The following is a 13241-nucleotide window of genomic DNA, read 5'->3' as shown; positions in this document are numbered from 1 at the left end:
ACCAGGCACACCACCAGTGCCTCAGGGCCCACCAGGGAACATGAGGCATGGAGCTGCGGACCAGACCCCACACCCACAACCAGGCACACCACCAGCACCAAGTAGCATGCCAAAAACATCACCTCCATGTGGGTGGCCCACCACAGCCCCCACAATAACCATGGCTGCCACAAAAGCAACTAGATGCCACAACAACCACACAGATGGTCCGCCAGCCACTGCAGTGCATTGACACAAGGAGAGTCACCAGCAAAGACCAAAGAAAAGAAGAGGATGTCTCTCTCCACAAAGCCCGTTCCAGAGTGACAGAAGAAGCATCTGCTGTATGATAATATTGGGGGACCTGATCACACCTCTCTGCATTGGACAGATAATCTAGGCAACAAATCAACAGAGTAACCACTATTCTTTCAGAAGGAGAGAAGAAATCTAGGGTAACTAGAGGGGGGAGGGGGAGGGAGAGGGAGATGGGGAGAGATTGGACAAGGGGCATAAAAAATAAGTACTATTTGTTATAATATATATGCTAGTAATATTGATTTGATCAACATATGTCAACGTTGAACCCCCAAAATATGTATAATCAATTATGATTCAATAAAAATTAAAAACAAACGAACAAACAAAAAAACCAAAGTGTTGATGCATGGAAAAGTGCTTATTATAATGCCTGGAGCAGAGTAATGCTTGGTAGAGGGAATGTTCTGGGAACGATGGGCGCTCCAAGGAGGAGGATGACTGTGTGTCTGGGTTGGTCAGTTCAGGGGTGTGTGTGGGAAGGATGAATTAGCCAAGTGACCCTCCTCTGTCTGCTCCTACAGCAGCCAGAGTGATACTTAGGTTTCCTGGAGGTCCTGCCCACCACCTCATCCCATTCCCTACCCCCTCCTCCCTGTCTTCTCCTCTCCCTGGCCTCCTTTCAGTCCCTCCGACCATAGGGCCTTTGCACATGTAGTTCCTGTGTCTGGAAGGCTCTTTCCTTGTTCCTTCCTTGAGTTAGTTCCTCCCCAAACTTCACACCTCACCTTAAGTGTCATTTCCTCAGGGAAGCTGTCCTGACCCTGCCACAGGAATGCCTTCCTTGCTTTCATTTTCCTCAATTTGTAACTGTATCTTCATTAGTGTGATCTTAGGATTGTTGTCTCTCTCCCCACTGGACTGTAAAACCCCAGGAAGCAGCTACTGCATCTGGTTTTGTGCATCAGCAGCTGCCCAGTAAGTACCAGGTTCTTATATTAGGCGCCCCAAAAACATTTGTTGAGCGAATGAATAGGGTGCAAGAAAAGCACGGATAACTATGGTTATTTACAGAGCGCTTACTGTGTGCCTGGCACTGAGCTAAATCCTTTACTTGCATCAGCTTATTTAATCTCCCCAACAACCCTCTGAGAGGTGATGCGATTTTCCTCATCTTACAGACATGAAGAATGAAGTTGAGAGCGGTTAAGTGACTTGCCCAAGGTCACTCTGCTCAGTGCAGGGCTGGAGACGGGATGCACATCCAGGTGCCTCTGACTCCGAAGTGGCCGGGGGGTGGGGAGGTGAGTCCGGACTGGAGCGGGGGCGCACTCGAGCCAGTGAAGCATCCCCCGAAAAGGGGCGAGAGTCCTCCCGGTCCGGCTCCAAGCCAGCGGTGCAGCGCCCGCCCCCGGTCGAGGGCTCACGCTGGCGGCCGCCTCCGGGCCACGTGGTGCGCGCGGCGGGCGAGTCCGAGGATCCCGCAGCGGCTCCTGGCTCACAGCGCACGGGGCGAGGGGAGCGGGCGGGCGCCGGGGGCAGGGCCAGTGAGGGCGGAGAGGAAGGCGGTGGAGACTCGGAGAAATCCAGGCGGCGGCGGCCGCGGCCTCCTGCCTTCGCGCGCCCCTCGCGCCAGATCGCTGCGCCCAGGGCGCACTGTGGAGAGGGACGCGGCACCTGCCGCGTGGCAGCCATGGAGATGGAGCCATCCCCCTCCGCCGGCGCCGAGCTGCAGCCCCCGCTCCTCGCCAACGCCTCGGACGCCTACCCCAGCGCCTCCCCCAGCGCGGGCGCCAATGCGTCGGGGCAGCCGGGCGCACAGAGCGCCTCGTCCCTCGCCCTGGCTATCGCCATCACTGCGCTCTACTCAGCCGTGTGCGCCGTGGGGCTGCTGGGCAACATGCTTGTCATGTTCGGCATCGTCCGGTGAGTCCCCGGGGTGAGGGTGGGGACCATCCGGTGTGAGTCTTGGGACCCTAACACAGGACCCCAGACTCCCGAGGCCTCCGTAGTTCCCCCAGGGGACGCCCGGTGCCCAGCGGGGAGGCCACTTCCATTGACAGATGGACGCGGGAATGTGTATCTCCGTGTGTGTCTGTGTGTGTGTGCGCGCTTGCTTGCTTATCTAAATAATATTTGATCATCTGTTGGCATTCCCTTGCTTCTGCATCGGGGTTGTGGGACAGTTTGGCAACAATTTATGTGCCTGTCACAGTTTGTGAGTGGGTGATTGCTTGTAACAGTACAAGTGTATGTTTGGACCCCTGAATCCTCCTAGAGGTGGGCAGAGATGCTCTACGGTGCCACTGGTTTTGGGGGAGACAGCTGTGTGTGGGCACTAGGTACTGGGTGGGGGACAGAAGAATGTTGTTGTGTCTGCACCATGCTGTGGGGGCACTCACCAGGTGTTGGTGTGTGTTTGTCTCAGACTGTCAATTTGTGATTCTCTCTGTATGAGAATGTGACAATGTGACTGTTGTTTTTTGCCAAACCCCTGAAACCCTAGGGGAAGGGGAGCACCCAGAGTGGCTTTGGGCACTTATGTGTGTGCAGCTGTGTGTGCATTTGCCAATGGAGAGCCCATGGTTCCTGGATACAGTGGGTGACGACTGTGGGCCAGCCAACCGGTTCTCTGCTCCCTCCCCCAGTGGCCGTCTGGTCAGGAACTCTGGATATAATCCAGAGAGGCCTCATCCACCTCACAGATGCCCTCTCCCATTTCCTTCTTTCCTTCCTCTAACAGTCTTTTCCTGCCAAAGGCAGCAGTGGTCATTTGGGCTGGAATAGAGTTTGCGCTTTCACCCTGAAAGTGGGTTCTCTTCCTGGTATCTATGGGTAGTGCTGGGACCTTCTCAGAGAGTCTAAAACATCATCAGCTTGCCCCAGAAGTAGCCCCACTGACACAGCCCCACCAGCTCAGACATGAGCTAAAAGGGTTAAGAGGAAACTCCCATCCTTAAAACAACAAAGATGCCCTGGTATTCACTGCTAGTTGGAAATGGGTCCTTCATGTTGCTTGACTGAGGACAAAGCCCTAAACCTCTCTGGGCCATGGTGCCACCAGGCAGGGCAGAGGGCAGATCATGGACTCAGAGGCTGGAGATGTGAACTGGGGTCTCAGCTCAGTCACTGATGCCCAGGCACCGTTCCCCCTGTCCCACCTTTGTCTGCCTTAGTTTCCTTGTCTGAAGAATAGAGACCTGCTCTCCTTGATTGGAAAGTATGAATTCCAGAGTATGGGGTCTCTGCAGGGCAGAATGTGGTATGTTGGACCATTAGATGGGGTGTGTACGTGTCAAGTGGCTTTGGCATTGGTGATCTCTGGGGGATCCTTTGCTCCCCCAGAAAGAGTGGAAGGTGCAAGAATTTCCTGCCCTTTCAATGACTCATCACCAGCTATAGTGGGAAAATTCCCCTAAGCACAGGCAAGATTGATCTTTGCTTTGTGTTCTTGTTAGTGATTCTCCCCACATTGCAGGCTTAGAGTCGGCCCAACCTGTATATTAATCCCCACTCTGCCACGAACTGGCTGTGACTTGGGTGAATCACTTAGCTTCTTTGAGCCTCAGTTTCTTCATCTATAGAAGGGGGTAATATTAGAAACCCTCTTTGGGCCGGCCCGGTGGCGCACTGGAGAGTGCGCTGCTTGGGAGCGCGGCGGTGCTCCCGCCGAGGGTTCGGATCCCATGTGGAGACTGGTTCCCACTCACTGGCTGAGCGTGGTGCGGGCGCAACACCGAGGGTTGCGATCCCGTTGCTGGTACCCGGTACGGGCGCGACACCGAGGGTTGTGATCCCGTTACCGGTCAGTAAAAAACACAAAAAGGAAAAAAAAAAAAGAAACCCTCTTCAACAGTGTTGCTGTGAGGTGTCAGAGAAAGAGCATATCTAATGCAGCTGGCCTGGTGCCTGGATCCAATAAATGAAAGCTGTTTGTATGAGGAGGAGGAGAAATTTTCCAGATCCTGCAGAATCCAGTGCCAACTGATGAAGGGAGCGTGAGGGAGGTGCTTGTCTCGAGGTGGGCCTGAGAATAGCTCCGATTCTGAAAGTTCCAGGTTCCTGGCACATACTGTCTCCAGGTGCTCAAATCTGGGAAAAGCTGAGCATCATGTGTTTGGTCCCATTTCTAGCCTTTTCCCTAGGGCCTTCTGGCAGGTGGGCTGATGAGCACAGCTTCCCCACCACCATTAAGCAAGAGAAGGGCCTCCCACCTCTGAGGGTCCACACTGGGAGGCTCTGGGCTCAGCCTGCCAGGTGTTTTCCCAACCAGTCTTCCCACAATCGCTTTGTCAGATGTATGCAAACACTGCAGGTCCCCGTGTTACTAAGACGTTTCCCTGCGGTCTTAGCACTTAGTTACCGTCCATGTGCTAACTGAATCTCTGGCTGTGATTTTAATCCTCACCTACAACCCTGTGGGCTAGGCATGGGAGGCATCAGCTTCACTCATGTTTCACAGAGAAAATGAGGAAGATGTGGCTCAGAGAGAGGCAGGGTGACTTGTTCTCCTAAGGTCCAGCAGCTAGCACTAGACCCAGAGCTAGAATCCCAGTCTTATGACTCCAAGTCCAGAACTTTTTCCAGAGTTGCCTGGAGTAGGGATAGTCAAAGGTTTGCATGGGTGGAGGTGGCAAAATCCTGTTCCTCCTCTTCAGAGAATGATGGAGACCGAAGGTCTGTGGTCCTACACATCATTCAGCCCATGTATCTTAGGCTGCTGTCCTTGGGGGAGGGGAAAAGATGGGGGCTGACACTTAGTCCTTCCCGATCGAGAGGGAGACTGAGGACAGGGCAGCTGCCTGGGGCTCGGCTTCTGCTGAAAAAGTCCCAAGAGCAGGTGTCAGTGGAAGAGCATATATGATGCCGCTGGCCTGGTATAACACAGCCAGGGAGAGGGCAGCCGAGGGTGGAGACTCTTTAAGGGCTCCTTGAGCTCTGGGCTGTCTGTGGTTCCCTGGCACCCCATGCAGGGCCTGGTACACTAATAAATGAGTCGGTTGATTGGTTGAATGATGAGTGATGGATTGAATGAATGAATTCTGTCTATCAATCCTGAGTTTAGGCAGTTTGAGGGGCAGGGGAAGGTTTGCCAGGGAAGATCCAGAGGATCCTTGGGCAGGAAAGTAGGGTGATGTAGTGGGTAGAGCTGGACTCTGGAACCAGACATATCTGAGTTCAAAGCCACTTGCTTGCTGTGTACTTGGGCTAGCGACTCTCTGAAGCTCATTTCCCCATCTGTAAAGTGGTAATAACAACAACGCATCTAGGTTGGGGTGAGATTAGAGATAACATGTGATATCTGAGCCTTTTAGACCCTAAGCCCTCTGAGAACAGGAAGGGGCTCGCTGTGAAGGCATGAAAGGAATTAACTCATTCAAGAACATTCTATGGACACACTGTACTAGATGCTGGGATACAATGGTGAGGAAAAAAATAAACCATCCCACCCTGGTGGAGCTTAGGGTCTGGTGGGAGAAACACACGTTCATCAGCTAGTCATCCAAAAACTGACATTTGTAGCTGTGCTAAGGGCTATATATGAAAGAGTACGTGGGGGCTTTGGGAGCCCGTAATGGGGGCGGGGAAGGTCTCGCCTGGCCAGAGAGATCAGAGAAGGCCTCTGAGGAGCTAAAGGGTGACGAGGGGCAATAAGTAAAAAGCCAAGGGAAGAGCTGTGACAGGGAAGTATGACACAGACAAGGGCCTGAAAAAAGAACCAGGAATTTCAGAATTCTAGGCCACAAAGCCTTTGTCTCATCCTGGTCTTCTCCCTGCTCCGTGGAGCCACTTGACAAAGCCCACTTGTCCTTCTGGATGCACGAGAGGGGCCTCCAGGAACTGTGCTCTGAGCAAACAGCCTGTGGATCCTGGGAACAGGGAACAAGGCTTCTGTGAAGTGTGAGCAGGGTTTCTCAGGACATCTGGTCCCTGAGGTAGGGCATCCTTTTCTGCTCCTGCAGTGTGAGTTCAGTCAGGATGGTGACTTGCTGTTGGCTGTGGGATGTCCCAGGTCCTTGGAGCAGACTTGTGACAGAGTTGGTGCCCTCAGCGAGGCTGGCATCTCAGAGAATTCCACTAGCAGCCCATTAGGTAGGGTGGAGTGTGAAGGGCATAGCAGACCCCTCATCCCTGCAGTGTGAGTTCAGTCAGGATGGTGACTTGCTGTTGGCTGTGGGATGTCCCAGGTCCTCGGAGCAGACATGTGACAGAGTTGGTGCCCTCAGCGAGGCTGGCATCTCAGAGAATTCCACTAGCAGCCCATTAGGTAGGGTGGAGTGTGAAGGGCATAGCAGACCACTCATGTTAGGTAGGGTGGAGTGTGAAGGGCATAGCAGACCCCTCATCGCTGGCAGGTGACCTCTTGCCTCCCTCTACATGGCCTAGAACTCCCAGATTTGCCCACCCCAGAATCTGGGTAGGAGAATGGAGTCAGTACTTTTCTACCTGGCCTCTTGTCTGTTCCACAGCCTTCTCTGTCTCCCTGTCTCCTCTCCCTGGTCCTGGTTTCAGCAGGTTTGCACCCGGCATGTGTCTCCACCCCTCTTAACCTCACACCCTGCCTCTGGGTGACTGTCTCAGGCCATGTGCTTCTCTGCCCCTTGATCTCTCCTCAGCCTATGTCTCTTCTGACTCTTCTCCTTGTGTCAAATGCTGGCTGTCACCTACTAAGATTTTTAGCAAGTTGGATCGTCTCTCTGCACCTGAGTGTCTTCACCTGTGAAGCATGGCTAATAGTACGTACCTAGCAGGTGCCCTTGTGCTCAAGGCTGGATAAGATGATGTTGGCAAAGCATGGTGTTTTCCCTCCATCTGAGGTGAGTGAGCACACAACGGGGAGGAAAGGTTGAGCCAGGCAGCATGAGCAGGGGCAGCGTCACAACAGGTGAATGAGGGGCTCCGGTTGTCCCCTCTGTCTACTGCTGAGGTGCCAAGGACTGCTGAAAAAGATGCCTAAGTGTCAACTTGGCAGAATTGGGGGCACCAAGTTCCTGTCTTGTTTTTGGAGACCTGGCTTGTGCTCCTTGCCTTCTTGTCTTCCTCCCCTCTCTTGCCCAGGTTGGGGTCCAGACCCAGGGCCCCCAGGCCAGGAAAGATTCTAGTGAGATGACACAGTGCGGTGGTAAAGGTCACAACTAGGGGTCAGGCAGTGCTCATACTCAATCCCAGCTTGATTACATCTCAGGGGTGTGGCTTTGGGCAAATAGCTTACCTTCCCTGAGTCTCATTTCCTCATTTGAAATATTGGAGTGATCATGATAGGTTTTTACAGAATTCAATGAGGTCATGCATGTAAGAGCCTAGTGCAGCACCTGGCATGCCATGTGCTGTGATTAACCAGCCCTCCTGCAGCTGCTGCAGGTGGACAGAGTGGCTGGCTGTTGAGGCCTGATTCTCATTGTCTATGTTTTCCACCTTGGGTCCTTTCTTGTGTCCTATATTGGCTTCCCATTTCCTCATCCAACAAGCATTTGCTGATGCTGACCTTTGCCAGGCCTGTCCAGCCTCAGCTCCCACTGCCCAGCTTAAATCTCATTATGGCCTCTGGCTCTAACACAGCCATGCCCCATGGGACCCCCTGGTTAGTTATAACTCCAGGGACAAGTGCAGCCTCCTGGAGCTGTGGGAGTCCAGGGGAGGCGCCTGACCCAGCTAGAGGAGGTGATGCCAGTGCTGAGTTGTGAGGGGAGCAGCAGTTGGCTACATGGAGAGGTGGGGACAGAGCATTCCAGGCAGAGGGAGCAGCAGGAGCAATGACAGGTTCAGAGGATGATCCGAGCTGCAGAGGGCAGGGAGATTCACCACAGCTGAGCTGAGAGCACCAGGGCCCGGGGTGGCTGTGAGAATGAAGAAGCTGCAAGGAGAAAAGCAGGAAAGGCCTTGCAAGCAGTTGTGTGCCTCACCATGGTTATCAAAACACCTGCTGTGTGCTGAGCATTGGCCAGACCTGGGAGCCGGTGATGAATCTGCCGACTTAGTCTCTGTCTTCCAAAATCCCTGATGAGGTGCAAATGTTAGAGGGACTCCATGGACCAGCCCCAGGTAATTGGAGGTAGTCATTCTGGTGGCAAGGGGAAAAGGGAGGACTTAGGAGAAGCCCGGAGACAGGCCTGGCGTGGCTGTGTTAAGGCCAGAAACTGCTGAGGCTCGAGCTGTGAGTCTGGACGTGGGAGCTGAAGCTGGACAGGTCCTCGGGTCCTATGGTAAGGCCAGCCATGCTGGGGAATGAGGGAGTGTTGGGTCACAGGCCATGGAGAAGAGGATTTTGGAGCAATCTGTATAGAATGGTGTTCGAGAGTACGAATTTTGTGTGGGTGTGGGTGGGTGGAGTGGATGGGGAGTGGCTCAGTGTGGGGGAACCAGAGAGACAGGCTCAAGGCAATGGAAAGGGGGCCATGTGACTTTGGACAGGTCATCGAAACCCTGGCCTCAGTTGTCCCCTTTCTGAAATGGAGTTAACATGACCTACCAAGAGGGCAGGAGGCTGGGCTGGGTGCCTTCTGGTGAGGCTCAGTAAGGAGAACAAGCAGCAGCCCTGGGCACTGCTCCTGCCAAACCTCCTGGCCTTGCCCCAGAGCCTGCCACTTCCTAGATCTTGGGTTCATTCCCTGGAGAGTGTGTGTGACTCACAGACACACGGGGATCAGTCCTGAAGTCACCGACGACACCGAAGAGCTTTTTCCTGATCCTCTGTCACGTGTCAGGGGCTCCTCCAAGCTGCAGCACAACCTTACAATGGGGGTTTTATGTTCTCATTTATAGGTGGGGATGCAAAGACTCCAGGGGAGCCAGTGCCTCTCACAGCAAGAGGTGGTGGAGTCAAGACGTCAACCCAGGTCTTTCTGACTCCAAAATCACTCCATGATTTTGTATCACTGCTGTCCATTAGACACATGAAGAATGGGAGCGAGAGCTGGGGATGTGTAGATGGAGAGGCAAGAAACAGGACAGACTGCTTTCTGCAAATCTCTGAGGCTCCAATGTGGGGTAACAGCAGTTGAGAGCCTGAACATCAGAGCCAGAATGACCAGGAATCACATCCCGGCTGTGCCACTTACTAAGAGATGAGCGTGAGCAAGTCATACACAATGTCTCCAAGCCTCAGTTTTCTCATCTCTGATATGGGAGTAGTGATAGAACTTCATAGGGTGTATTTTAGTCTGTTTCTATTGCTTATATCAAAATACCTGTTGATATGTAATAAAACAAAATTTATTGCTTACGGTTTTGGAGGCTGGGAAATCCACAGTCCAGGGAACATGTGGTGAGGTGGTTCTTTTGTGGTGGCTTTACAGCAATGCAGGGGTCTCACATGGCAGAAAATGGCAGAGTAGAGAGAGACTCTCACATGCTCTCCTTTTAAAGCCCTCAGAACTATGCCCCTGACCACCATTATTAATGCATTCACGATGGCATGGTCCTACAATCTAATCACCTCTTCAAGGCCCCACATTTCAATTACCATAATAGGATTTCCCACCCTCTTTACACTGTCCCAGTGGGACTAAGTTTTGGGGGGACATCAGTCCACAGCCGGGTGGTTATGAGGTTTTCAGGAGGTATGATGTGAGGGACAGCAGCACAGAACCAGGCATTTGGTAAGTATTCAATAAATGTTTTCCGTAATCATGACTACTTAGAAGAGGAGCAAGATTTGCTTCTCATTCATTTGGTCGACATTTATCAAGCCACGGAGGAACTAGAATTATTGGGTGGATGCTATATAGGGAAACTTTATCAGTTCAATATTAGAAATTTTCTTTTACAATAAAGGTAACACAGTAGTTATTTCAGAAAATATGAAGAAGTTTAAGCAGAGACAGGCATTACCCATAATCCTACCACAAAGAGAAAAGCTTTGTCATTATGATGTATTTCTTTCCCCTCTCACTGTGTGTGTGTGTATTTATTTTAATGAAATCGGGATCACATATTGAAATCGTGACCACATTATATATAATATTTTGCAAGATGCCTTTTCACTTCACATTATATCATGACTATGTTCTCACACTATCAAACATTTTTTTTTTAATCAAATGTGTTCAATTTGGGGGTACATATATAATTTCCACTGTTACGCCAATCTAAATAATGCTGCTGTGAACATTCTTGAACACATCTGTTTATGCACATCTGGTATTATTTCTTTTTTTTTTTGAGACCGGCCGCACCACACTCAGCCAGTGAGCGCTGTGAGCGCACCGGTCATCCCTATATAGGATCTGAACCTGCGGCGGGAGCACTGCTGCGCTCCCAGCGCCGCACTCTCCGGAGTGCGCCACGGGCTCGGCCCATCTGGTATTATTTCTATAAGGAATTTCCCCACAGTCAAAGCTCTTCAAGAAGGTACAGGCTGCTGTGTAATGTAGGGAACTTCCTGTCGTTGAAGGTATACAAGCAGACACTGGAAAAACCACAGGGTGGAGGTTTGGCATTGGAGATTCGATGGAGGAAAGATAAGACAAGCACAACCCCGGGCCGAGCCTGTGGCACACTCGGGAGAGCGCGGCGCTGGGAGCGCAGCAGCGCTTCTGCCGCGGGTTTGGATCCTATATAGGGATGGCCCGTGCGCTCACAGCGCTCACTGGCTGAGCGCGGTGCGGCCGGTCTCACAAAAAATAAAAAGGACAAAAAAATAAAAAAAAGCATAACCCCGCGGCTGAGATTCAAAGAGTGAATCTCAATGCTGTGATCTCAGATTCACCTCCCCCCATCCCTGGCAGATGTCTGGACTTTGAGAGGCAGGGGGCCGTGCAAGGGCAAGGCATGATTTCATTAACCTGAGAGTCCTGGGACCTCAAAATCAAATTGGCTGCCCGGAACATCATAACATGCACAAGAAGAAGGATAATCTTGGGGTTGAACAGAGAGCCTGGTTTAAATTAGCAGTTGACAATCATGCAGGCTGTAGCAGCCCCATTACCAGCAGGGGGGTGTGAGGTGGGGTGGGGTGTCTGGGCTGTGTTCTATTGATTTATAGCTCCCAGTGCAGCTGCAGAAATCAGCAGCTTTGTCTTTGGCTAGGAAGGGTGTATATAGAAAGAATTTTGTCTTCCATAACCTTCCTAGTCTTTTATAAGTGGAAAGAACTCAAAGTCTTGTGATGTCAGAAAAGCCCCATTCAAAGAACACCACACAGGGAGAGGGAGAAGTCTCCTGCCCTGCAGAAATAACCTTGTCACCAAGGCTTAGAACTTTTAATCATGGGTGATAATTCTCTTTATTGAACACCTATTTTGTGCCAGGCAGTCTGCTTAGAGACGTATGTGTATTATCCTGTTTAATTCTCACAGAACCCATGCTGAGGTGAGTGTTATTGCTCTCATTTATAGATGAGGAAACTCGAGGCTCAAAGAAATGACATAATGTGCCCAAGTGGGTCAGATTGAAATTAGAAGAGTATCATTCTGAGCCCAGCCCCACACTCTAACCATTGCCTTGTCCTCTGCCACCCTGTATGTCAGTTCAGCCCTCATTTACAGATGAGGAAACTGAGGCCTGGAGAGGTTCTGTGTCTTTTGAGCTGGTGGCCAAGACAGGACTGGAACCCATCTTTCCTACCCTTTGCCCCTCCCCTTGGATCTCTTTGCACACTTAGAATTATCTGAGTTGCGGGAGAGCCAAAGGATGGCTGGAGAGAGTAATATTTAGGAGCATGAGAAATAGGTTCTTGCACAGGGCAGCCTGGCCTGGGGGACACTGACAACACCTTACAGGCCCAAAGGACCCCAAGTTTCCTGGAGCAAGGCCAGCAGCTGGAGAGGCAGTCCTATCCTTCAGAGGCAGACAGACTGGGGTTCAAACCCAGGTTTGCTTCTTGCTGGCCGTCCACCCTTGTGCTCAGTGAGTTGAGCCTATCTTCTCATCTGTGAAATGAGGAGGATAGGAAAACACCTCCATCACAGGGTTGGGGCGAAAATACATTCAGCAGCCCCTGCTAAGTTCCAGGCACAGTTCTAGATGCTGGGAATGCAACCATGATGAAGACAGTCCCTGTCCTCATGGAGCTGCTGTTCTACTGGGGAAAAGATAGACAGTAAACAAATAGATATAAGGCCAGGCAAATAAGTGAACTAAAACACGCCTGGGTGAGAGAGAGTGCAGGGCTGCAGTTGTATATGGGGAGGTTGGGGAGGAAGGGAAAAATGAGCAGAGACCTGTTAGGAGGGAGTGTTTTAGGCAGACGGCAAAAGTTAAAGGAGATCATGCAGATCTGGCTTTAGCACAGCAGGAAGCTGTTGGTGATAATGATGCCTTTTGGCTCTGTTGTCCAGCACTTGGGAAACAGGGGCAGGGATCAAGCCAAGGAAGAGAAGCTGCTTCTCATGGCCCGGCCAGATGCCCCTGCAGGACAGATGGAGGTAATCTGCTTCCCTTGGTTACAAAAACTCATCCTTCCAGAGTGCAAGGAAATGCCCCAGTGATTTTCCATTCCTCACTGGTGAGATGGAGTGGAGCTGTCCTGCCAGGAGGGGCAGGTAGCCACAAGACATTCCCTCCCTGCCCAGGCCTTGACATCCTAGATAAGAGAGGGCTCAACAGCAAAGCACAGCTTATTGATTTGGCAGGAGTTAACTCCAAAAGTAGAACTGTTGACCTTTCCAACTGCTGACAAGGTGGCCTGCTCCGTGCCAAGCTCTGTGCCAAGCGCCTCTTGTGTATTATCTCACTTAATTCTCCCAACTCTAGGAGGTTGGTACTGTGTTTCTCTCCATTTAACAGATGAGGAAACTGAGGCTCAGAGATGATAATTCACTTGCCCAGGGCCATAGTTGGGAAGTGGTGGCTTTGGCCTTTCAACCGAGGTCCGCTTGACTCCCAGATCCCAGGTGTGCAAAGTGTCTGTGAAGCAATGTCTGTGAAGAACGTCAAACCCGAGATATCCTGTGGGAAAACCTCTTTGTCATGCAGCCAGGGGTTGGGAGGGGCAATGGAGCAGAGTAGACTTACTTGTAAAGTTATTAAAATAATAAATTCTTTTTTTTTTTTTTTTTTTTTTT

General features: G+C 51.5%; 1 protein-coding gene across 1 annotated transcript in view; it reads left to right on the top strand.

The window, feature by feature from the left end:
• Positions 1-1715: 1715 nt before the first annotated feature.
• The window catches only part of OPRD1 (opioid receptor, delta 1), a 34611-nt gene continuing 23085 nt past the window's right edge, over positions 1716-13241 (top strand). Inside the window, exon 1 of the mRNA XM_008568692.1 lies at positions 1716-2163. Within this exon, the coding sequence (XP_008566914.1) occupies positions 1931-2163 (233 nt within the window). The 5' untranslated portion in view covers positions 1716-1930. The remainder of the gene's footprint in view (positions 2164-13241) is intronic.

This window comes from Galeopterus variegatus, unplaced genomic scaffold (genome assembly GCF_000696425.1).
Source record: "Galeopterus variegatus unplaced genomic scaffold, G_variegatus-3.0.2 Scaffold431, whole genome shotgun sequence".
Lineage (NCBI taxonomy): Eukaryota > Metazoa > Chordata > Mammalia > Dermoptera > Cynocephalidae > Galeopterus > Galeopterus variegatus.
This window is presented reverse-complemented; position numbering and strand designations above follow the sequence as displayed.